The 24,484-nt window shown below is 37.1% G+C and overlaps 1 protein-coding gene across 1 annotated transcript; it reads left to right on the top strand.

The window, feature by feature from the left end:
• Positions 1 to 5,455: 5,455 nt before the first annotated feature.
• On the top strand, positions 5,456 to 23,746 carry LOC135218185 (protein fem-1 homolog CG6966-like). The gene is made up of 7 exons (XM_064254336.1): positions 5,456 to 5,494; positions 8,097 to 8,252; positions 9,067 to 9,151; positions 11,665 to 11,868; positions 21,398 to 21,468; positions 22,845 to 23,159; positions 23,360 to 23,746. The coding sequence occupies exons 1-7, from the start codon at positions 5,456 to 5,458 to the stop codon at positions 23,744 to 23,746; spliced, it is 1,257 nt and encodes a 418-aa protein (XP_064110406.1).
• The last annotated feature ends 738 nt before the right edge of the window (positions 23,747 to 24,484 follow it).

Below are 24,484 nucleotides of genomic sequence, written 5' to 3'. Positions count from 1 at the left end.
GTTTGTAAACATGCACTGATGTGGTGTAATTAATAATATTGGATTTATGTTATATGATGTACATGTTATATATATATTATATATATATATATATATATATATATATATATATATATATATATATATTTATATATATATATGTATATTATATACGCACACACACTATATTTTTTGAATGATATTGACTGTGATAAGTAGGAGTACATATTCATGCATAACCTCGTAGATTTGCTAACATGTGCTAATTGTATTTAAATTGCATGTAAACTATGTTATGATCTATATCTTTTTATAGAGCCTCACTCACTATAAAGTCTATTGATTTGATAAGGATCTTCTTATATGGAAGAGAATGAAAGAAATGGGATGTCGATATTGTGTCTACTTTGTGTTGATTTTGTTTTCTTAAACTGTCTTAAATATAGATCCCCAAACTCACATTATTGTCTGTTTCTGTTTCCAAGTAGTATAGTCATCTTCCTCTATGAATACACCCAGAAAATAGTCGTTTTGAATTTTTGTAGTTTATATATGGAAACTAAAGCTGGGTGGGTGTTTTTCACGTAAATTGTGAGGGGCAGCTATCACTACGTAGAGTTTTTAATAATTTCTTTTTTATCGACTATGGTTTTATGATTTATAGCATAAGAAGCATGCTATGATAATCAAGGTAATACTTGGACCTATCTCCCAGCTTAGGGTAAACTCTAGGAAAATATAAGGCTGGGAATATCTGAATGTCTCGAATGATACGATGCAGGAAATTTTGCCATGTTATTACTGCACTTCCCTTGCTTGTTCATAAATGTTAATGAAGTTTAATACACGCTTTCATTTAGACTTAGATTCAATTTTATTTAGTAGTTTAAATCGTCGTTAGAATACTATTGATAATATCGTTCAGAAAGATATTGTTTCATCAACGAGCATTAATATTTGTATGCATACAGTGAGCCATCGAAAATAACCTAATCAATTTTGATGAGGATACTCCTTAAGTTTAATTTAGATTAATTTTGATAATTTTCTTGGCACGAAAGAGTATTAATTCCTAGAAAAAATTATAAGAGGAGTAGCTCAGTGTTCAAACAATGTACTTCTGCTGTCCTTGTCTTTACACGAGGAGTCATTCAAAACCAGTGGACTTTTTTTGGCTTTTGTCTTATACAGTCTTGATAGAATGAGAGAAGGAAGACTGTGGTCATTATCTGCTTTCATATTTTTCTTGGAAAATTAATTTGGAGATAAAAACACTGATGCTTTCTTGTCATTGCTGCGCATTGTAAATGTTGACAGGTAGTTATGACTTGTCTTTCCTTTTTAATATATTTTTTATGAGTACAACGAGTATACAAGAGGTTACCTTCACATTTTCTAAAAAAAAAAATTCCCTTGATTTATAACTGAAGTTCGCATACACCTGGGAACAAATCGAATTTAATTTCAGATTTTAAATTCAATATGATAATGTAAATAAATATTTTGGAATAGACGATATATTTCAATGAGTTCTTGGTGATCAAGAGTTGAAAATAGGTCATTTAGGTGACCCAAGAGAGAACAAAACTGAATTCGAAGCTCGCCACATAAATCATGAATGTCAGAGAGATCCAAGTACCGTTTCGCAACGTGTCAGCCGTCCTAGAGCAGGGGGGGGGGGGGGGGGGGGGGGGGGGGGGGTGGGGGGGGGGGGGGGGGGGGGGGGGGGGGGGGGGGGGGGGGGGGGGGGGGGAGGGGGGGGGGGGGGGTGGGGGGGGGGGGTGGGGGGGGGGGGGGGGGGGGGGGTGGGGGGGGGGGGGGGTGGGGTGGGGGGGGGGGGGGGGGGGGGATGGAAAGCCGGGGGCTGGGGTGGGGTGAAAAATGGAATGGGAAGTGAAAAAAAAAAAAAAATTATTAGCAAGACTAACCTTTTTTTTTTTTTTTAATGTGTGGAATCGCTGTAGTTGATCACCCAATTTTGTGACCAGAATTTTCTTTTGTCATTATTTACCAAGGAGAGACACCGTCCACGTTCCCAAACACTAAAAAAGAAAGAAAATTTTTTACACACACACACACACACACACACACACACACACACACACACACACACACACACACACATATATATTATATATATATATATATATAATATATATATATATAATATTAAAAAGGGAGGGTAATTTTCTGCAATGAGCTATAGCAATTGTAGGTGATGGGCTGTTGTTTTAAAAAATAAACTTGTGGTAGTTTTTCTTTCTGCCGTCTCTCGTTTAGTTTTGAAAAAAAAAAAATTGTAGAGTGAAGCAAGAGGAGTATTTGCCATAGTAGAAAAATGGGAGGAAGTTCAAAGCAACAGGAGTTTTTTATACAAAATGTTAATTTGTGTTAGACTGAGAGCGTAAGACCCGAAAATTGTGTTTAGTTAAGAAAAAAGATGAAAAATTATACGACTTAATTTCTTCATACATGTGATATCTGGAAAATAATTCCCATTGTGATCAGCGCTGGTTATCAAAAGAGGAATATTAAGAACAAAAGTCATTGTTTGAAGTATCATAAAAACATTTTTTTCTCTCTTTTATTGGTTGAACAGTTTCATCGTACAGTTTCATCATCATTGTGAGAGTGAAGCTGAACTGTATCTCGCAAGAATAGTTTGTCCGAACAAGATGGAAGATTCTGGAATCCGCCTTTACCGGTTCTAACTGGGAATTTAAGATGGCGATGATCCGATTAAGTCATGGCCACAAAGAATGGCCAACTCACGATCTAATCTCTAGACCCTGGGTCTAAGCCGGGGTCTACCCAAGGAGGCTAGATTTGTAGAGATGCCTGACCATATGAATCCTTCACTAATCCGTGAGGCCAGGTCAGTCAGCGATGCTGATAAAGATGGTCAAAAAGTCCTTCGGAAAACATTGGCTCTTACGGGAATAAAATGAACTCCTCATCGTTCACTATTTTCTTTCTCTCCTTCTGTTTCTTTTATTTCAAAAAAGACACGGAGACTGTCTGAGTCATATGTGTTATTCATTTCCGGCTTAAAGATACACGTAAATGTAAAAACAGAATGTCTACCAGGTAGGTCCCATCGAAGGATATGTTTAATCCTGCCAAAGTCGTTGTTCCACATCTGCATATTGTTTTGGAAAATGCTGGATTAAAAGGATTGACAAGTCATAAAAGTAGGCTCTGTTTATCCTTTCCTTATTTTGAGAAATGTACTGGCTTGCCCTTTTAAAATTGGTTTCCTTAACTGGTTTACCCCAGTTGCCATCTTAACAGTCTTCGTTTTTTCTGTATTTTTTTTTTCTCAGATTTTTTATACTTTGTATTTTTCAGTACCATTGGAGACGAGGTCTCTCATCTCCGTTTATATATTTTTCTGGTGCTCCAAATATCAGCATGTTTCCGTTCTTGGTTCATAAACTGTCAAAGAAATTGTCATGCACATTTTAATTACTATTTCTCTATAGGAACATCAAATTTGTACTCGTTTTCCTAAAATACAACACATTTTTTTAAAGAAAGGATTCATATAGAAATAAATACAAGTTTATATTATTAGCATTGCATGCTTTAAAGTAATTGACTAAACATGCTGTGATAGACATCGAAAAAAATACAACTTCTTATACAAATGCAATTGAAGTTACGAATAGATTATGACACAAAACTAAAGAGAAAACAGCTAATACTATAAAAATGTACTACGTGGAATGGTAAGTCCCTGTAATTTCTTTTTGGTTTGCACTGTAACACAATTATTTAATGAAAAATTATTTCTCATGCATTCCCAATATTGTTGCCTCATTAAATATAAAGCTTTAATTAAATGTAACTTTTTAAGAGCATATGCAGTGCCATCTGGTTAGTGGTTGCTATCTTATAGCTTATATGTTACCAACAAATGAAAGAATAAATTCTCATGGCTTTTAACTTTCCTTTGCCTGATTTATGGAGTAGCTCGTATTTTATTCGTAAACATATGATTCCATTTACACAATGCTCAAAGTGAACAAGATATGTTCTGTCAAATACAGTCTGACTTATAATATTATCTACTATATATTCTGGTATGGACACCTGTTACGTAGAGAGGAACATCATGTTGGAAGAGATACGATGGAAATGGAAGTGCGGGGTAGAAGGAAGAAGGGAAGACCAAGAAAGAGATGGAGTGATTGTGTAGGGGAAGATATGTTATGGAAAGGTATTAACGAGAACGATGCACAGGACAGAAATCGATGGAGACGACTCATTCACAACGGCGACCCCATATAAAAATGGGTTAAAGCTTGGAAGAAGAAGAAGAAGAAGAAGAAGAAGAAGTATATTCTGAGCATATATTCATAGTATTTCAATGAAACACCACCTGCCATCACACACCTTTTTTACTGTGGGTGTGTGTGTGTGTGTGTGTGTGTGTGTGTGTGTGTGTGCAGAAATTAAGACTTGCAGAAATATGTAGAATGCTATATTGAATCAGCTGATGCAAAGGGAACGTTATCGTTTTTTCGTTAAGTGCACAGCATGGATGAAGGATCATACGAAGTGACGTTGCTGTTTAAACAATAATGTCTGCGTGAAAATATCACTAAATGAAAATTTACGCTTCCAGTCGTTAAATGAGTCCTGTTGTTACTGACATAAAATTCTTCATTTAATATCCAGTACAAAATGAAGAATTCACAAAGTGTGATTTGCTGCTGTCTTTTTTATCAAGCAACCAGAATTGACGTATCGTCTCATGCTCTAACAGAATATATGAGCTGATATTTTTGATTACACACATAACATAATGAATGCATACAGTGCAAATACTTTTTTTCCCTTGTTGGTATTTCAGCTAACGGTATACCAGCAAGATCTATTGCTCATGGAGCGGCCAGTATTTTTTTTATATATTGGTTGGAAAGAGGTGTAGCTGAAACGGATTCATGTGGTGTGTCCAATTGTCTCAGGGAGGAATAATGGCTCAGCCAATCAGGGCACTCCGTCATGTCCTCCAATCGTCTTCCATTACACGAATCCTTCCCCTTAGAAATGCATGGAGGAACGAATCATTTCTGTACAACATTTAGCAATTTTTCTAATTCTAACAACTCTTAAACAGATATCTTGTCGAGAAGGAATTGACTTTCCATGCAGGTTAAACATGGCTATAGAAACGGATGAGATGGGCGGGAAAACGGTTGAAATGACCCCTGTGGCGTTATAGTTTTGGTAGGACAGGATTAAGGCTATCTTAACCCCGCCTCTCAACCCCTCCAGCCCTGCCATTTATAAATTGGCCAAAATCGGTTATGAAATATCAGTTTCGTGTTTACGCTAAGGATTGTGGCTCGTGGCTTTTTCTTCGTTCGAGAATCAGGAGATCTTAGTGTCTTACCTTTCCACCACTGGTAAAGAGGACACACATACGGGAAGTACTTTACTTGAACCTCCATCAGTGATAAAATAGGCCGAAATGGACGGGAAAATGGGTTCTTTCGAGTGCGTCGCAAACGTAAGTAAATTATAACGTTCATATTTCTTCTATTCGTGTTTTGCCAAAGTTACTATTTCATGAAAATATAGAGCAAAGTAAGAAATTGCGAGTGGAGTTTAATACCTGCTTGCGTAGCTTGTAGATGACCAGCAAACACATGGCATCCAACCAGGCCCGTTCCGAGGGAGGGGGTTGGTGTCCGGGGTGGTCGGAAGTCCATATTTTCTGTGTGAAGTCAAAGTATGTAAAATAACAGCAAATTAAGTAATATGGCATGTTTTCGATAACTTAATGAAATGAATCAATCAATAACACTGAGGAAATATTCTTGAATTTCAGTGCAAACTTTCAAAACTTTAAGAAAAATTGTTAACCAAAGTCAGTACTTTGCAAAAAACATCTAAGTTGGAAGAAGCATACCCAATTTTTCTTTTTAATAATACAACTAAAATAAAATTTTCAAGTATTTCATCCTTTATATACCTATATATGCAATGACATTTATAGAAGAAAAGGTCCAGTTTTGGGAAAAACGACCCTTCCTCCCATAAAAAAATCTAGGTACGGGCCTGCGAACTGAATCGGTAATGTGCTTTAAACTGTTATATCATACCGTTATGTTGATTGCACAGACAAATTATTCTCTCTCTCTCTCTCTCTCTCTCTCTCTCTCTCTCTCTCTCTCTCTCTCTCTCTCTGTCAGTATTCAAGAAGGGAGGCTGGCATTTCTGTGTATTGTGCTATAGATTCGATATAAACGTTTCTTGGTTTTCCTTCATGACAAAGTGATAATATTTCTATGATTCTGTTTGTAAAGTATTGACTATATGATGCTTATTTATTCAAGAACCTCCAGATGATGAACAGTTTTCCTTCTGAAGATGGAAAAAGAAATCCACAAGGTTACTGAGTATAAACTTGTTTATTTCTAGTATTGACAGAGAATCTTCTCCCTTATACTATGTCAGTACTTACAAGTAAACAAGTTATACTCAGTAGCTTTGTGTTTTTTTTTTTTTTTCCATGAACATGAATGTTAGCACTAACTCACGGTAGAAATGTTTTCACATCTCGATTGCAATCATGATACTATCCAATGATTCGTCTATCGTACCTTTTCTGGACTTATTTTCAACTATGCCCGATTTTAATTTTTTTTTTTTTTGTTTTTTTTTTGCTTTGTAATTTGGTCTTGTGTTTTCTAACGCTAATGAATGTACTGTTGTAGGTATGCTTAATTTCAAAATGTTTTTTACTCTTTTTGTTTAATAGGTAATCGGGATGAACCTGCCTTTATGTCCAAATGAATTGAAATTTTCATTTAACGAAGCGCCAATTTTGTCAGCTCCAGCGTCTAATTTTCCAGAGTTGCTACTGAATTTTGTATATCTCCGTTTAGTTTCTTATTTGTTTGTTTGTTTGTTTGTATGGTAACTTTTACGTTACATGGAACCAGTGGTTATTCAGCAACGGGACCTTTAAGTGGCTTCTGAACCACGTCGAGAGTGAACTTCTATCACCAGAAATACATATCTCTCTCTCCTCAATGGAATGCCCAAGAATCGAACTCGCGGACACCGAGGTGGCAGGTCAAAACCATACCGACCCCGCCACTGAGGCGCTTTTAGTTTCCTATTGAAATTTTCATTGCATCCTTTGAATTCTTGCGGCAACTTCAGTTTCTTTTTCAAAACACGTTCAATCTAGGACCTGTTAATCTGTGATATTTTATGCACATTGCATATGATATATTTTCGTTGGTATAGGTTCCCTACCCACATTAAACATGCCCAATTAAGTCATGCCCTGACTATCCTAAGGAAACATTATTTTTTCCGTTGGGCTGCCTTTTCAATTCAAGTCTGCAATATCTGCGCAAATAAATTGAGTGGCCGCTACCTTAGAACTTATAGTTTTTTTAGTTTTATGATTACATAGTTATGTAAAGACACTTAGTTTATCTGTAATCAAATATTTTTTTAATGATAAAATATTTTGAGTCATAATCCTATTTTTGCAACATTAAATATAGTATTTTAACTTTTCAAATGAAGAATCTTTAGCTTTGGTTTATCTGTAGTGCTTTATGTAAACTTATAATGCACACACACACCTATTATACATATATATATATATATATATATATATATATATATATATATATATATATATATATATATATATATATATCTATATCTGTATATATTCTCTCTCTCTCTCTCTCTCTCTCTCTCTCTCTCTCTCTCTCTCTCTCTCTATTTATATATATATATATATATATATTACTATATATATATATATATATATATAAAGGTTTTTTGCCACGAAGGAAGAAATGAAAGCAAACTCAGTAAAGGGTCCGAACAGGACCGAAAGTACTTGGCTATCGCTTTTAATTTTTCCTTCGTGGCAAAAAACCCTTTATACATAGCATCACGTTTTATATACTTCGTGATCAAGTTATTCATATATATATATATATATATATATATATATATATATATATATATATATATATATGTGTGTGTGTGTGTGTGTGTGTGTTCATATTTATATCTATTTATATATATGCTATTATTACCCATCGTTGATCAGTTCATTCATGTACTTCTATTTCCAGTCGCTTTCGTCGGCCACTGAAAGCTGCTGCAAGATGGTCAAGGACTGGATCGAAGATTCATTACTGTCGGGCGGCAGCGTTTTCCTTGGACATCTAGACTGTGCCAGAGTTCTCGTTGAACAAGAAATGCGAATGTGGAAGAACTCAGCACAGGCAGTAAGTTTGATTTTTTTTTTTAAGTATCTAAAATTCTAAAAGTTCATATTCTTTGAGCTTTCGCATGTTTATGTCCAGCTTTAAAATACTTGAATAATTGATGTAGATTCGATTGGATATTTGTAAATATAGAAGTTATTTTGTAGTCTTAGTAGCCTTGTGTTCTAGATTTACTGTAAACACGAGTTCCCACACGCACGAGCGTACGCGCGCACACACACGTTATATATACATATATATTGTAGGAAGCCCACTAAAACTTTGAAAAAAAAAATTGCAAGTCTTTATTTAAGCTTTCGGAGAGTACATTCTCTCCCTCTTTCAGAAAGAGAAATAAAAGTTACAAAAACTGAAAACAACGGTCAAGGTAAAAGAAATAAAATACAAGCATATAGTTGTATCAGAATAACAGCCCTACGGTGGTTGCCAATCTTGTTTAACAACTTAGCTACACTAACTACATGCTTTGTCCCATAAATTGCATTGCAGAAAAGGTCCAGTTTAAAATTGCCTCTATATATATTCATATCGTCAACATTTTGGATTAAAATAGATTCTAACAGTGTTCTTCTGTCAGTGTTATTAACAACCTATATGTTTTTCATTTTGTCCAGGTTAACCATATGATTTTTATTTTGTTTATGTTGAAAGAGGGCGTTGTTTTCATCACCTTTCCTTAATGAGTCACGATATTGTTCTTTTTTCTTCTATCAAAATCAATCGTTTCACCTATATATGTTTTATTACCACTCTTGGCAGGGTGTTTCGTAAATGCATCCTTGTGTCTTGTCTAGATTTTCACATTATTTGTTAGGTACTTTTGAACACTGTTTCTATTCTCATATACTGGGAAAATTTCAAATATTCGTTTAAAAGTCCAGGGTTTGCTTTGGTTTGTGGTAAGACTAGAACACTATTATTATTACCTAGGAAGCTCCTTTTCTCCCTTGTCACATAATATATCCTACGTGCCTTAAAATGCGCCCTTTGAAAAAAATTTGTATTGTAACCAAATGTAGTGAAAATTTTTTTGATATGATTTATTTCAGTATTTAAAAATTCAACATCACAAAGTTTGTACGCTCTCAAGAATATATTAGAAATACACCTATTTTGACATCGTGAATGGAAGGAAAAAGCATGGATATATAGACTCTGCATGGGTGGGTTTTCTGTATACTGAATATTTAATTCTATTATCTTCGGAACGACATAAACTGTCTAAGAAAGGTAATGTGTTATTATTCTCACTTTCTACTTTAAATTTGATACAAGGGTGTAAATTATTCAGTTGAGTTAGTAAATCTTCAACATTAATAAAATCAATAATCAAAGCAAAAATATCGTCAACATAGCGAAACCAAATAATTGGAAAGTTAAAATGGTAGGTAAAAGTTCAGTTCGTTTCAAAACATTCCATAACGAAATTGCTAAAACGGGTGTTAACGGCGAACCCATGAGCAAGCCGAAAATACGTGAATAAAATTTTCTATAACATCCAAAGTGACACTGTTCAATACAAATATTTATCAGGTCAATAAATACACTTTTTGGTACAGGTAGATCAATATTAAGACTATCAATTTTGCGTTCTAAAAACCGCATGCATTCATCTACAGGTACTTTGGTGAAAAGGGACTTTCAATTTTTTTTCCAAGTTTTAGTGGGCTTCCTGCAACATACTAGAACACGGATACAGTGTTTAACTTTCCTATACACACACACACACACACACACACACACACACATACACACACACACACACACATATATATATATATATATATATATATATATAGTATATATATATATATATACATATATATATATGTGTGTGTGTGTGTGTGTGTGTGTGTGTGTGTGTGTGTGTGGTATATATATTTGGTATGTTAGGATCTAGTGAAAATAAGCATTCCATCAAATCAAGTAGTACTTATCATTACTTGACTTGCTCGATGAGGAGTGTTTATTTGGTAAACTACTCTTGGTAATTTCAATATTTCTTCGTTAAAACCATTGTCTGGTTTTCTCTTTTGATCGTTAAACAGTTTCTTATTGTGTTTTGGATTGTTAAACAAGTGCTTATTTAGGGAAAAAGTGCAAGTCATGGGAGTCAGCATTTTATTCTTCATAGAAATGTATTTTATTTACTGACGTTAAGCCTCCAAACATGGACCGTCATCTATATGAACGAATTATCAAAGTTTTCTTGGTTGAAGACCTCGCTTCCCAAAATAATTTAACTGGACGAAGCAGCAGAATCGTCTGAGAAGAAAACTAAAGTGATCCTATAGTGTAAGGTTTTATGAACTGGACTTAACGCTCTTCCGTTCAAGATAAATATACGTCTGCAAGTGACAAGTTAAAGAATATAGTAAAACATAGAAACTACAAATCAATTCACAAGGAATCATTTTTTTTTTTTTGTCGTTTAAAACTTTCCTTGCAAAAATGGATAGGAGGTATTTTCTACGAGCTGTCAGGAATTGAATTGCAGACCACATAGTTGCCGATTGTTTCAAAAGTGACAGTTATTGATGCGTTCAGTTTCTTTCGTGAAATTTGTGAGAAATGTTTAAAGAAAAAAAAAAACCTATAAAGCATGGTCGACCAGGGATAGCAGGGCAAATCGATGAATCTTGCTTTAGCCATAAACCAAAGCTCCATAGTGGACGGGATCCACAGAATCTTTTGTGGTTTTTTTGGATTGTTGATCCATCTTCGTCACCTGCTTGTGGTTACATGGAGAGAGTCGACTCGCTTAATGCTGAAACACTATTACCTATTTTGACAAAAGTTATGCTGCCAGGAACAACTATTCAGTGATCAGTGGAACGCATAGTGCAACATTCAAAGGCACCTAGGATTTGCTCACCATACTGTTAGTTAACCACTCCTTAAATTTGTTAACAGAACTACTGGTTTTCCTTCACAAACAGCTGAGAGTTACTGGAAAAAACACAAATTACGAGTAAAGAAAGAAAGAAACCATAACGACAGGTTTCATCGATTCTGTAGAACGAATGTAAGTCAATATTGTTTTGATTAAATTCTGTATCTGTTTATGTATTCAATAAATATGCATGTCAGATATGTTTAACTATGAATTTCAAACATAATTTGTTACTCAAGTATTCACTGTATAGACGATTATGTCAGAATTATGACTGTATATTTGTTTGAATCAGTAGTAAAATTTGAAAACAACATGATGCGTTTATTGAAAACATAATATTTCAGCAGTGTTGGGAGTGCTTCATTATTCTTGTTCCCATAAAGGAGTGCTCATGTTTACAAAAGTATGGTGTGCTCTTCTGTACTAGCCACTTAGGGGAGTGCTTATCTTTACTTGATGCGTATATATATATATATGTATATGTATATATATTCCTAAAATTGCTTTGCTTTGCAGTACGATTCACGGGAGATTCTTGCACGGAGCTCGGCCTCTGTGGTGCGCTACCGTCGGGGACCAGTACGCTGGTTATTGACACCTACCTCCTTTCCAAAGGAGCCAATGTGAATGGCATTACCAGATTCAAAAGCACTCCTCTGCGAGCAGCGTGTATCCATGGCCACCTCGATATTGCCAAACTTCTTGTGGCACACGGAGCCTGTGAGTTTTCAAGTGCAGCATTTATGTTTTCTCCCACTTAGCCGGAGTTCGCAAATCTTGCTGAAGCTGAAGAAACTCTTTTATTTATTTATTAGCTTACTTCTTTATATGTAAGAATTACATTATATATATAAAACCAGTGACCTGGGGTCATGGCATTAGGAGGGTTCTACGTGACCAAAGCAGACCTAGATTACGCTATGCGTTGTCTGCAGTAGCCTGATCTAGCTCACAGCTTTGTCAACATTTTTATGTTATGATAACTTTGCACAACAACTTCCATGGAAGCGTTGACCTGTTAACCTACGCCGGAACTTGTAACTTCCGAGCCGGCGAACTACGTATGTGTTTTTGGGTATGAAATTGCTGAGATAGCTAATGTTCCGCTATCGACGCGATGCTTTAGAATGGCAGTTCCACGCCAACTATCAAACATATCGGTCGTCCGACCGAGCTGCATCTCCTAGTATGGAGTTACAGAATAAAGTTGTAACTTGTTCAACTAGCCTGTTGAATCATCTCCTCTAGACAAGAAAGAACCTCTCTACTAAGATATCCAAGGGAGATGAGAGGAACCAAACATTACCTTACGGATAAACAGCCGTAAGGAAAGAACAAAAAGTCTATCGCCAAGCGTAGACATAAGAAGTGGTGGCAGCTAATAAACGAAGAACATAATTAACAAGACCCATATCAGCCGACCGAAGGTCTACATGAACTAACTTCCACCTTCAAACATCAAACGAAACAGAGGAAACGGGATCTTCAATCAACGCAACAGTTTATGAAGCCGCAACTATGTCCTTCATCGAGAGGAATACAAGCATTTAACACTGACGTTTGAGCAACTGTTGTCACTTATCTTCGAGAATCTACACCGGACGAGAGCAGCATTGAACATCAACGGAAAGAAGAAAACAAAACACAGGGCACATCACCCGTTCACGAGCAAGGACGCAGAGTGGACAGCTATACGCAGTAGTGCAAGGACGGAGGCTGTGACGTCATCAATCTTGGACTTCCCAGAGCATCGTGCACCGAGAGAGACCGTGACGTCATCACGACTTCCGACGCGAGACGTCATCCCATGTCAACAATCCTTCGCAATATAATCTGGAGCTAAGTACCATTTTTATCTATTCAGGTCTTTCCTCAGTGAAGTGTTGTTATCAAGAGTCGATCGTCCAGTATTCTGGGGTGAGTTGTTCGCCATATTAATCTTCCTTCATTACAGAACCAATCTTCAACTACGAGGTTCTCGCCCGCAGATTAATTTTTTTTCTTTTCCAGTTGTCATTAACCATTTCTTGCAGGAATTCTCCGTATAATATTTTATCATATTATCTGTATTTTTGTATCTTTTGGGGGATTTTCATCCTATATTATAACACACTTATACAGTACATTGCTTATGCGTTTACGTAGTGGTTCGAGTGTACTCTTATAGATATTTGATAGGATTGCAAGGAATAGAAGTGATAAGAAAAAAAGTGAAATGAAAAAGCCGAATGGCACCACTCCGGCTGGCAACCCCAACGTGGTGACTCTCGTTAGCGCGAGGTCAGCGATCGTCCCCTTTCAAGGTCGGGTCAATGGGTTCCTGCCTCAAAATGTTTGAGGCATGGATCTCATCTGTAAGACGCTCATTTAAATGCAAAAAGCATCACAGACCCAGCAGTGCAATTACAGGAGCCAAGAGCTTCGTTGACTTTGCGAAAGGCGACGCAAGCGCGTATCTAAGGGGGGTTTCTTTCCAAGAAGCGCTTACATGGGACGAGTTCAAAATTAGATTACGTGCCGTGTATGGGGGTGAAGAGGCTTTAGATGTAGTATTGGCATTGAGAAATATCCTAACCAAGCCTCCATGACTCAGCTCAATGTTGTCGAGCGGGCGGCGCTAATTGCCGACCGGCTAAATGAATATCAGGATAGTTTAAGTAACTCCGGGTGGGTTGCGGGTGCTAAAATCAAAGTGAAAGATTTTATCCGTTTGATCTACCTTACGTCTATCACCGTAATGTTGCCTGAAGCGTTAGTACGGTGTTTTGATAAAAAATTGCAGCCCGACAGTACGGAATTAGATGTGTATAAACAAATAAAAAAAACACATGTCTAAATGTACCGACCTAGATCCTTCGCTCATTCAAGTTTTTGCAAAAAAATGAGAACAAGCCACAACAAGTAAATGTGGTACATAATAATAATCAAGTTGCAGGGATGGTTTGTTATAACTGTAAACGACCAGGTCACATGATTTCAGACTGTCGGACGCGTTTTTGTTCAATACACAATAGTTCAACTCATTCATATAACCGTTGCTACTCGAGGAATCAACAGCAAAACGCTACAAACGCGCAACCAGTTGCTAGTGCAAATAAAAAGAAGGGTCCTCAGTACTATAAGAAGAAACAACCAAATGGAAATTCTGCACAACAGCAGAAACAAACAAATCGTGCTTCAGTACCTCTGTTCCTGGGCCGTCTAGCCAGAACTCGCAAGGGCAAGCGAATTTTCTGGGTGTGATAAACAAACAAATACCGCGTAGTTCACTCCAAGGGGGGAGAGGGAGGGCGATGTTGGGTCATCAATATCAACATCTTTTGTATCAAATAATCAGTTTAATATCATTTATCGAGATCATTGTGAGACAATTGATTTTCCTATGAAACACACGGCCGAATCAAAAAAATCTGTGCAGATTCCCGTAGATTTGCAACAAATTCATGCAATTATTAGTCAAAACGAGTTTGCGACCAACCTTACATGCAGTAAATTTGGACCATAAGTCATTCACTTTGTTCTTTGATTCTGGTAGTCCACGTAATATAATGGATTTAAGGACTCATCATTTACTCTTTTCAAATTTCCCTATAGAAAAGTCCGGATAAGGCTCTCCGGCATTGGGAATAATGAATTAAATGTTGTGGGCGTAACTCATGTACAGTACAAGGTCGGTAAGCGCACGTTTGCTGATACCTTTGTCGTTGTACAAAACATTAATATGTATCCCGCAGTAATTATCGGATACCCGTCTATGGGCACTCAAAATATTATCTTAGCACCTGTAAAACACGGCGTGTATATCAAAGGGAAATTCTATAGGTCTTCTAATACCCTAAAATCTGTTTAGATAATAAAGAGACAGACAGAGTTGTCACTTACATTACGGAACCAATCACCTGTCTCATGAAACCAAGAAATAATACAGGCAACCCAACAGAACTCTCGCTCACCGTAATATCAGCTTGCACGCAAACTCTCGAGCCTAAACGTAACTTCAAATATATTAGTGCGTGTAAAAAGAACCTTGCCACGGATCTGAAACCTTAATCCTTTCCGAAACTCTGAAAACACACGGATTATCCGTCACACAAGCCGTTTATACAGTCGGCTCACAACAACAATGTAATATCGAAGTCTGTAATCATTTGAATACCACTTTAGTAATCCACAAAAATCAACATATCTTGGATGCCGAAGTTTATAAACATCGCATTCTTACCGTAGCTGAGATAAATCACGCTCAATCAGTCGCGGATGAAACCCTTTTGCAATCTATTAAAGAACAAAATCAATAAAGATATTTCAAGAAGAAGAAATTCAGCAGAAATTTTGAATCTGTTAACTAAATATCATGATGTTTTTTCCACTACGGATGGAACCTTAGAAAAAACGGATGTCATCGAGCATCAAATCAGGCTCAAGGACAAACAGAAAGTAATTCTATGTACCTTCGTACCGACTTCCTATGAAATTTCAGAATGAGATAACAGAGGAAGTAGGTAAATGTTAAAGGAATGGAGTCATTAGGAAATCAAACAGCCCTTATAATTTTCCGTTAATAGTAGTACCGAAAAAAGATCGAACTTGGCGGATATGCGTAGATTTTCGTCGTTTAAATGAAGAAACAATCCCTGACAGATTCCCAGTACCATGTACCGATGATATCCTATCTTTACTAGGCCAGAATAAATATTTCACAAGCCTAGACTTACTAAAAGGATTTCATCAGATTCCGATGGAACAAGAAAGTATCCCATACACTGCCTTCAGCACAGCCAGGGGACATTATGAATTTTTGCGTATGCCTTTTGGTTTACGTTGTGCTCCTATAACTTTTACTCGTATGATAAACGTCGTGTTTGGAGACTTGTTGGGAGATATCCTACATGCCTACATGGATGACTTAGTAATCTTTTCCAACACATTAGAAGAACATTTACGTAAATTGGAGCTAGTGTTACAAAGGTTAAGGCAGCATCATTTAAGGGTAAAGATAAGTAAGTGTGAATTTTTAAAACAGAACTAGTCTATCTAGGTTTCACGGTTTCTAGTGAAGGTCTTAAAGTCGTCCACGATAAGGTGTCGGCTATCCGTAACTTTCCGATACCTATTAACGTCAAGGGAATACAGCATTTTTGTGGGGTGCAGCGGATACTATCGCCCGCTTCATCCGCAATTACTCAATCATAGCCGCTCCCCTAACAGATCTTATAAAAAAAGGGCGTAGATTTCGTATGGTCTGAAATCATCAACAGGCGTTCGATAAATTGAAAGATGAACTGTGTAGTTCTCCTATCTTGAAATTTCCTGACTTCAATAAGGAATTTTTCATAGCAAACAGACGCCTCAGACCTAGGAGTAGGTGGGTATTGCTTCAACAATATGATAGACAGTTTTTTCCCTATAGCTTTTTATTCACGTAAACTGAGACCTCCGAAAGTAAATATGCAGTAATAGACAAGGAAGGGCTCGCTATTGTTAATTCACTCGTGCACTTTAAATTCATAATCTACGGTTATCCCGTCAAGGTTCTCACTGATCATAAAGCCCCTAACCGACTTCTTTAAAGGCTTTAGTCACAGCCCCAAGCGAACTCGGTGGCACATGATCATTCAGGACTTTGGCGCGAGGATCGGGTATTTACCATGGGAAAGCAAAATATCATTGCTGACGCATTATCACGCAACCCCTCTTCATCTTGTACCGAGCCATTAGCTGAATTAATAGATATCTCAACCTCCTGCCGTTGTTAAAACTATATCCGAACAGGAAGATCTGGGCTGGAGTGCTGAACTATTACAGACGGAACAAAGAAAAGATCCGCAAATAGAAAAAATCATCATTGCGTTAAACGGAAATCCGAAGGAAAAAGAATACCTAGTATAAGCAGCAGAATTATATCCTACAGGAAAATATCCTGTGAGATCCGTGACGAGGAAAACCCGCAACACACCGCAGTTGAATAACAACCAGGTGGTGGCCTGCCTATCTCACTCATACCCCACTGTCTTAAAGTGGTTGCATGAAAATCCACTGCACGGACACCCGGGTTATACCTTGATGTCACAGAAAGCCAAATCCTTATTTTATGGCATACGATGCTTAGAGATATAAAAAACAACATAGCAAATTGTCGCACTTGTCAAGAATACAAAGGGCACACGAAGACACCTGTCAGCCTAGGGCTTACCCCGTGCCAAATCAACCCTTTGAAAGAGTACATTTAGATTTATTAACAGGATTTTTACGAGTCAGACAGAGGAAATAAGCACCTCCTAGAATTATAGACGCTTTGACTCGATATACAGAACTTATAGCGCTTAAAACAAAAACCCGCGGTCGAGTGCGCTAGGAAGTTTTACGAGTGCTACATTTGTAACATGGAATTCCACACATCATTATCTCAGACTCTGGCGGGAGTTCAATAATCATTTCCTTAACTCCTTGTGCGAATTCCTTAGTATAAAGAAAATCAATACCATGATCTATCACCCGAGTCTAATGGGCTAGTGGAAAGGGGCAATCGTAAGGTTTTAAACATTTTTTAAGGGTCACCTTAGGGGGGGGGCATATGGGGGGGGGCAGATCCCAACTGGGGACATTGCCATACCTGCGGTACTAAGCACACTTAATCACGTATCACGTGTCTATTAAAATGACACCGCACGAGGCACTGTACGGTATCCCGGCCCGAACGCCTTTCCACATCTTAAAGCCTACAACTAATTTATCAAATCCTCTAAAGGATGTTATGGATGCAAGCATAAGTCGATATAATATAATTCGTAAGAATTTAGAAGAAGCACAGATCCTAATGAAAAAAAATCATGATAAACTAGCTAAGCCAACTAGTAACATATGCCGTGGGCGATCAGGTATACATACAAGTATACGTACGTAAAAGGTTTAAACTATAAACTGACACCTAAGTTTGAAGGCCCGGCCCTTTAACATTTTAGAAAATTTAACGGCCATAGAGTTAGGGTTCAAAATTGTTCCCATCCAAACCCACTGATGTGAGAATAGTCCCATTGGCACATATCAGAATCTAAGAAGGTAGATGGAGTGAGGGAAAAATGTTTGTATTTATGAAACTTGTATATAATTTATATATATATATATCTATTAATCATATTGTATGTAATACCTATTCTTTTTACGCGAGTTATTACATCTGTTTTACTCATTGCAGGTTTTCAAAAATGAATCTGTTATTGTTAGGATGATATTGTGTATTCAGCATCTTTGTTGTATGGAAAGAGCGCTAGGACTAAAGACATAGAATTTAATCTAGGCTCGATTATCGAGAGAATCGATGATGTATTCATCGTGTCAAGTAATATTGTTATCGAGGTAGATATGCATGCTATTTTCTTACCTGAAGATGACGTCCTTAACTTAAAGAATGACTGATGAGGTTTGGTATTTCCCTTAAGGAAATGCATGAACGTAATTTTCATGCTAACTCAGAGATTTCACTAGCTCAAACCACTAAGCGTCGCGGAATGTTGTCTTATGACATACAAAATAAAAACCCGCCGCCGAGGCAGAAGAACTCGCTCGTGACCTGCTGATGTGGTCTGTGCGGCACAATACTCTTGAACGCCGCAACCCGCTTATTCTAGCTGGACTAAACATCTTAGGATCAGTTGCGAATCTAGGCTTAGGAATCTCAATCGCCTCAAGATAAATAATCAAAATAAAAGAATTGAGTTTTTGCAACACAAAACGGACTGGCCTTATCAGAACTTCGCAGCCAGTTTATCTTCGATCAATCAAATAATGAATATCGTTAATGAAACATTCAAATAATATCGATCAGGTCATGGAAGTTCAACATTTGCTGGCTACTTTAGCTTACTATAGTTCGAAAATAGATCATATCCGTGTGAAAATATCACATTTTATTGAAAAGTCAAAAGATTACGTAGAAGCAATTACGTTAGCAACAAAGGGTGTGTTATCTCCTTATGACGAATAACTCAAATCCAGTAATATCCAATTTAACGGGGCATGTACTGATTTCTTCTGATAAGAAATCATTTACAGTCATTAAACGACTTAGATAAACTCCACTCACTGTTCAGAAGCCATGAATAATAAAATTTGTACAGCTGACTCTTTTGAATTCTATCCTATATCAACGGATTCATGTGAGTTAGACATAGTGCTAAACGGCCCTCTCTCTCATACAAGCGAAGGTTGTCTGGGGAAACTTTATCCCTTTTACGGTAATAAATTCATTACAGGATGAATAATGGTTCCTGGATCCGTTATGATAAGGCCGGATTCGACGTCGTGTGTCCGGACACATCCACCGCCCATGCCCCTATCTTCGTAGCAGCCGATGGTTGTACGGGGACATCTACAAATTTATACCGTCAGAGGGGTCACACGATAATACGTGAGAAGGCGTATTTCGCGAACTACACTTGGGCATCTACAATCATCCCATCACTACCTCTCCCATACAACGCGCGAGTAGCTCATCGTTTGACGCAACTGGCTGAGATGACCCACGCGTCATCGACTTATGCAGGTGGAGAACATCTTCGCTACTACATTCCGCTAGCCGTGTTCAGCGTGACGGCCATATTGGTTATCGCCGTCAACATCTTTGCTTGGCGTAGGCTGAGGCGTAAACAGAAGGATCTCCAAGGGAACGTACTGGCCCGTCTGGATGACGTACCCGTTAAACTCAAGTCGTTTGCGTTTAGGGCCGCCTGAACCTGGCCACTTCAGTTCGTGCCTAGGGAATTGTCTGGAATTGTGTTGTGTGTGAAAAGCGGTCCGTATGCTGCAAAAATGTAGGACAAGAAAGACTCACGCCTTTGCATTTGAACAGTTAAAGTATCTCCAGGGCGCCTAATAAATCATTATAGCCCATATTATACATTAATATATTCCTAAAGGTATTTTTCGGGCACCTAATAAAACAAATATCAGCCCTATATATTGAATTTCTGCAGAATTACATTGTTAATACTATTATACAATTATATTTATCTGGTTATAAAGAGTGACAAGTACTCTTTAACAATTATCCATGATCATGCTATAATCATTATTTAGTAACCATTATTCTTAATCAGGTTACATGTTATCATATTAATCATGTATACATGTTTTGATTTTTACCATTTTATTATTTTTGGGTACATAATCCTTATTATTACCAAACATGGATCTATATTTTCCATGCATTTATCTTTGTTTATGAATATGTCAACAAGGGTATGTAACAGAACCTTTTTATGCATTTAATCACTTAGTATGTTACGAGCACGCTCCTATGGACAATGTTTTAAGTAATTTTTTTTTGTTATTCAAGGCTTGAATAGGTAGCAGACCGAGCCTAATGTAAGAATTACATTATATATATAACCAGTGACCTGGGGTCATGGCATTAGGAGGGTTTCTACGTGACCAAAGCAGACCTAGATTACGCTATGCGCTGTCTGCAGTAGCCTGATCTAGCTCACAGCTTTGTCAACATTTTTATGTTATGATAACTTTGCACAACAACTTCCATGGGAAGCGGTTGACCTGTTAACCTACGCCGGAAACTTGTAACTTCCGAGCCGGCGAACTACGTATGTGTTTTTATATGAATTGCTGAGATAGCTAATGTTCCGCTATCGACGCGATGCTTTAGAATGGCAGTTCCACGCCAACTATCAAACATATCGGTCGTCCGACCGAGCTGCATCTCTAGTATGGAGTTACAGAATAAAGTTGTTAACTTGTTCAACTAGCCTGTTTGAATCAATCTCCTCTAGACAAGAAAGAACCTCTCTACTAAGATATCCAAGGGAGATGAGAGGAACCAAACATTACTTACGGATAACAGCCGTAAGGAAAGAACAAAAAGTCTATCGCCAAGCGATAAGACATAAGATATATACTTATTTATCGGTTTGCTTATTGATTACTTATTTATTTTACGTGTTTAGCCTATTTATTTACATATCTATTTATTTATTTATTTAGTTACTTTTTATAGTTATTTATTTACTTTTGTAATTATTTATTTACTAATGTAGTTATTCATTTACTTTTGTATTTATGTATTTAGTAATTGTTTATTTTTTTTTATTTATTCATTTATTTGTTTATATATCTACTTAAGAATTTACTTATTTATTATTCAACTAATATAATTTTTTTATTTACATATGTTTTTTATATATTTATTTGATTGTTGAATTATTTGACCATTTGTTTAATTATTCATTTGTGTCCTCAGCCACCGAGACTACTGATCCATACTCGTTCACTTGTCTGATGCTCGCTGCTCACAACCGCCGTCTGGAAATTGTGAATACCTTTTAGAAATTGGCGTTGACGTGAACGGTAAGAGTATGGACGGGCAAAGCGCTTTGCATGTGAGTGCGGAAATAGGACATATTGAAATAATGAAAGTGTTGCTGGATCACAACGGTCAAATGGATGCCGACATTTCTGGTGAGTCTTGTTTCGAAATCTTTGGTTTAATAAAATCCTAAATCTTTCTTAGAACTATTTGTTTTAAATGTCCTAAATCTTGCTTAGAATGGTTTGGTTTAAATGTCCTAAATCCTACTTAGCATTGTTTGGTTTAAATATCCTAAATCTTGCTTAGCAATGCTTGGTTTAAATGTCCTAAATCTTGCTAGAATTGTTTGGTGTAAATGTTCTAAACCTTGCTTAAAATTGTTGGTTTGAAATGTCCTAAATGTTGCTTAGCATTGTTTGGTTTAAATGTCCTAAATCTTGATTAGCATTGCTTGGTTTAAATGTCTTAAATCTTGCTTAGCATTGTTTGGTTTAAATGTCCTAAATCTTGCCTAGAAGTGTTTGGTGTAAATCTCCTAAATCTTGCTTAGAATTGTTTGGTATTTAAATATCTAAATCTTGCTTAGAATTGTTTGGTTTAAATCTGATAAATCTTGCTTTGAATTGTTTTGTTTAAATCTCCTAAATCTTACTTAGAACTGTTTGGTCTAAACGACTTAAATCTTGCATAATTCATTTACAGAACTGAACGATGAGGTTTCGAATGCTGTAATGTTCTGTGCTGATTTGACTGAAATATTTTTTCGTTTCTTGGTATGAAAAGATTGCTTTGTTTGTACATTCTAAACGGTGTCTGATATGGAAAATTTTAATTTTTCTTTTAAATGGAATCACATAAAAGCTGAGTTTAGTTTACACTAAAGTCACTGTAGATTTATTCACACTAAGAACTATCAAAACTGAATCATTCCTCGTCCTCCTTTTATTAGGAATTACTCCTCTATTCTGGCGAGCTTTCGTTTGCCACTTCGAAATGGTAGAATATCTTGTAAGCAGACATCTTGATATCTGTTAAAGAGAAAGCCGATGCATTCGTTACTTGGAGCTTCGCTTTTTTAGACGAATTTGGAAGATATTGTCAGTGTTTATTCAAGTACTGGAAATCAGCTATGAGCCACAGGTAGTTTCTTTCGTGATCATTCTCATAACTTTTCTCAAGGTCTGATAGATAAAGTAAGAATTTCATTTGTGGAAATAGTATGATTGAATGCCTTGAATTCTACTATTTAAACATTGCGAGTGTTATTTAACTGCTTCAGTTATATGCGTCTTATGCACTGAATACAATCTTTTAACAATATGTTCCAGGTACGTAGATGGTGTCCTGACTTATCCCAAATCCGAACTGAATTTGGAAGGTCCCTGCACACGAGGAGTTCAGAGAAGTCACCACCTTAGAGCAACTAGAGGCCATAGAGACTGACTTCGAGTCAGTCCACGTCAGTCCTCTCCTCGTGAAGGCGAGGGTTTTAGGACCCGATCATTTACCACACTGCTATATATCCGGGACGCAGGTCTCGACTACGCAAATGACGGTGCTTTCAAGCAATGCATCAACCGTGGGTTCACGCTATCGAAGTGCAATATTCCGGCTAAAACCACTCAACCACGCTAGGCTCTACCACTTCAGGTCATTCGTGGGGCTGTTTTCATCCCTGACGGACGCAGAGCATGTAAGTAACTGGAATCGTCAACCTAAGGATTTTTTCGATGATATTATGTGTGTGTTTGAAAAAGGCGCGAGGGAATTGAATCTGGTTGTTTCCGAATTAGATCAAAGCGACATTTCCGTGAAGAAGCTAAATGAATCAATCACCTTCACGAGTGTGTTGCAATCATCATGCATTTATTAGTATCGTTAACAATGTTACAGCCACAGCTCTCGTCCTCTCAGATACACACTTTCAGGAGTGCGTTGTATCAACTACTGAAGAAGGATCCAAGGGATGCAGCGGGTTGGAGCCTTCTCCACATCGCCTGCTGTAGAAGCTTTAAGCTCATGGACGGGTTTTCAGTGCCGGTGTCTAGCACTCCTAGAAAGACAGTCATCGACCTCCTGCTGGACACCGGTGCAGATCCTTGCGCCACCGACAAGGAGGGCAACACGCCCCTCCACACGCTTTTGCCAAAAATGAGGATGCTCCAAGGCATGGTCGAGTCACTTCTTTTGCGAGCCGGTGGTCACTTAGACGCCATGAATAGCCGAAGGCAGACGTTCTGGTCACTGAGGGGTTGTTCCCTGGGAACCCGTTCTTTCTAAGGCAAAGGTGCTGAGTCACACCTCTCTGCAATGCTTAGCTGCCACTTGCATTCGGGAACATGGGATTCCTTATAAGGGTATCTTACATCCCCGACTTGAGAAATTTGTTGACATGCACTAATCAAGTATCATTTTTAATGGTGCTATTTATATATGTATATATAAAAGTATTTATTTCATGTAAGAAATTCTTGTACATTTGTTCTGTAAATATGGCTGTAAGTAGCACTTGTAAATGTTTTCAGAAAAACTCCTTTTCATCTTATTGGCCTAGTGAAAGAAACAAAATGTCATGGTTGCATGTACATTGTAATACTTTTATTTTCCTTAAATGTCTTAGAAATATATGTTTCAAAACCATATCATGCATTTGTTTTTATCTCCGAGCAGCCATCGTCCCCCAGTTGTTGAAAAAATGGTTGCTTAATTTATTTCTTTTGGATTTATGATTTTACAAGATAGGTTTGTCACTTAAATTAGCAAGTCTTTGTATAAAATATTTAAACAAAATATTTTCATCTCTTGTCAGATAGTTACAAGGAATGATTTCGCACCACCTAGAGTCATTTTTCTTGACAGTAAGTTTTAGGGAATACATATTAATTAAGGTACCTCAATTCTTTGAATATAAATTGTCAAGTTATGATGCAAAACTTTCTGAACTGATTAGTGGTGAGTGGGGTGGGTCAAAAAAAAAAAAAAATAAATAAAAAAATCTAGACGTCGTTGTTAGCATGG

Source organism: Macrobrachium nipponense, chromosome 9, assembly GCF_015104395.2.
Source record: "Macrobrachium nipponense isolate FS-2020 chromosome 9, ASM1510439v2, whole genome shotgun sequence".
NCBI lineage: Eukaryota > Metazoa > Arthropoda > Malacostraca > Decapoda > Palaemonidae > Macrobrachium > Macrobrachium nipponense.
Note: the sequence above shows the minus strand (reverse complement) of the source record. Positions and strands in the feature narration are given on the sequence as shown.

What these genes read in the sequence shown, in the direction of transcription:
- LOC135218185 (XM_064254336.1), top strand. Translation starts at nt 5,456, where the DNA reads ATGGACGGGAAAATGGGTTCTTTCGAGTGCGTCGCAAAC. An exon ending in AGGGTTTGCTTTGGTTTGTG is followed by an intron (nt 9,152 to 11,664) that starts GTAAGACTAGAA and finishes TTTGCTTTGCAG; the next exon opens with TACGATTCACGGGAGATTCT. An exon ending in CCCTGACGGACGCAGAGCAT is followed by an intron (nt 23,160 to 23,359) that starts GTAAGTAACTGG and finishes ACAATGTTACAG; the next exon opens with CCACAGCTCTCGTCCTCTCA.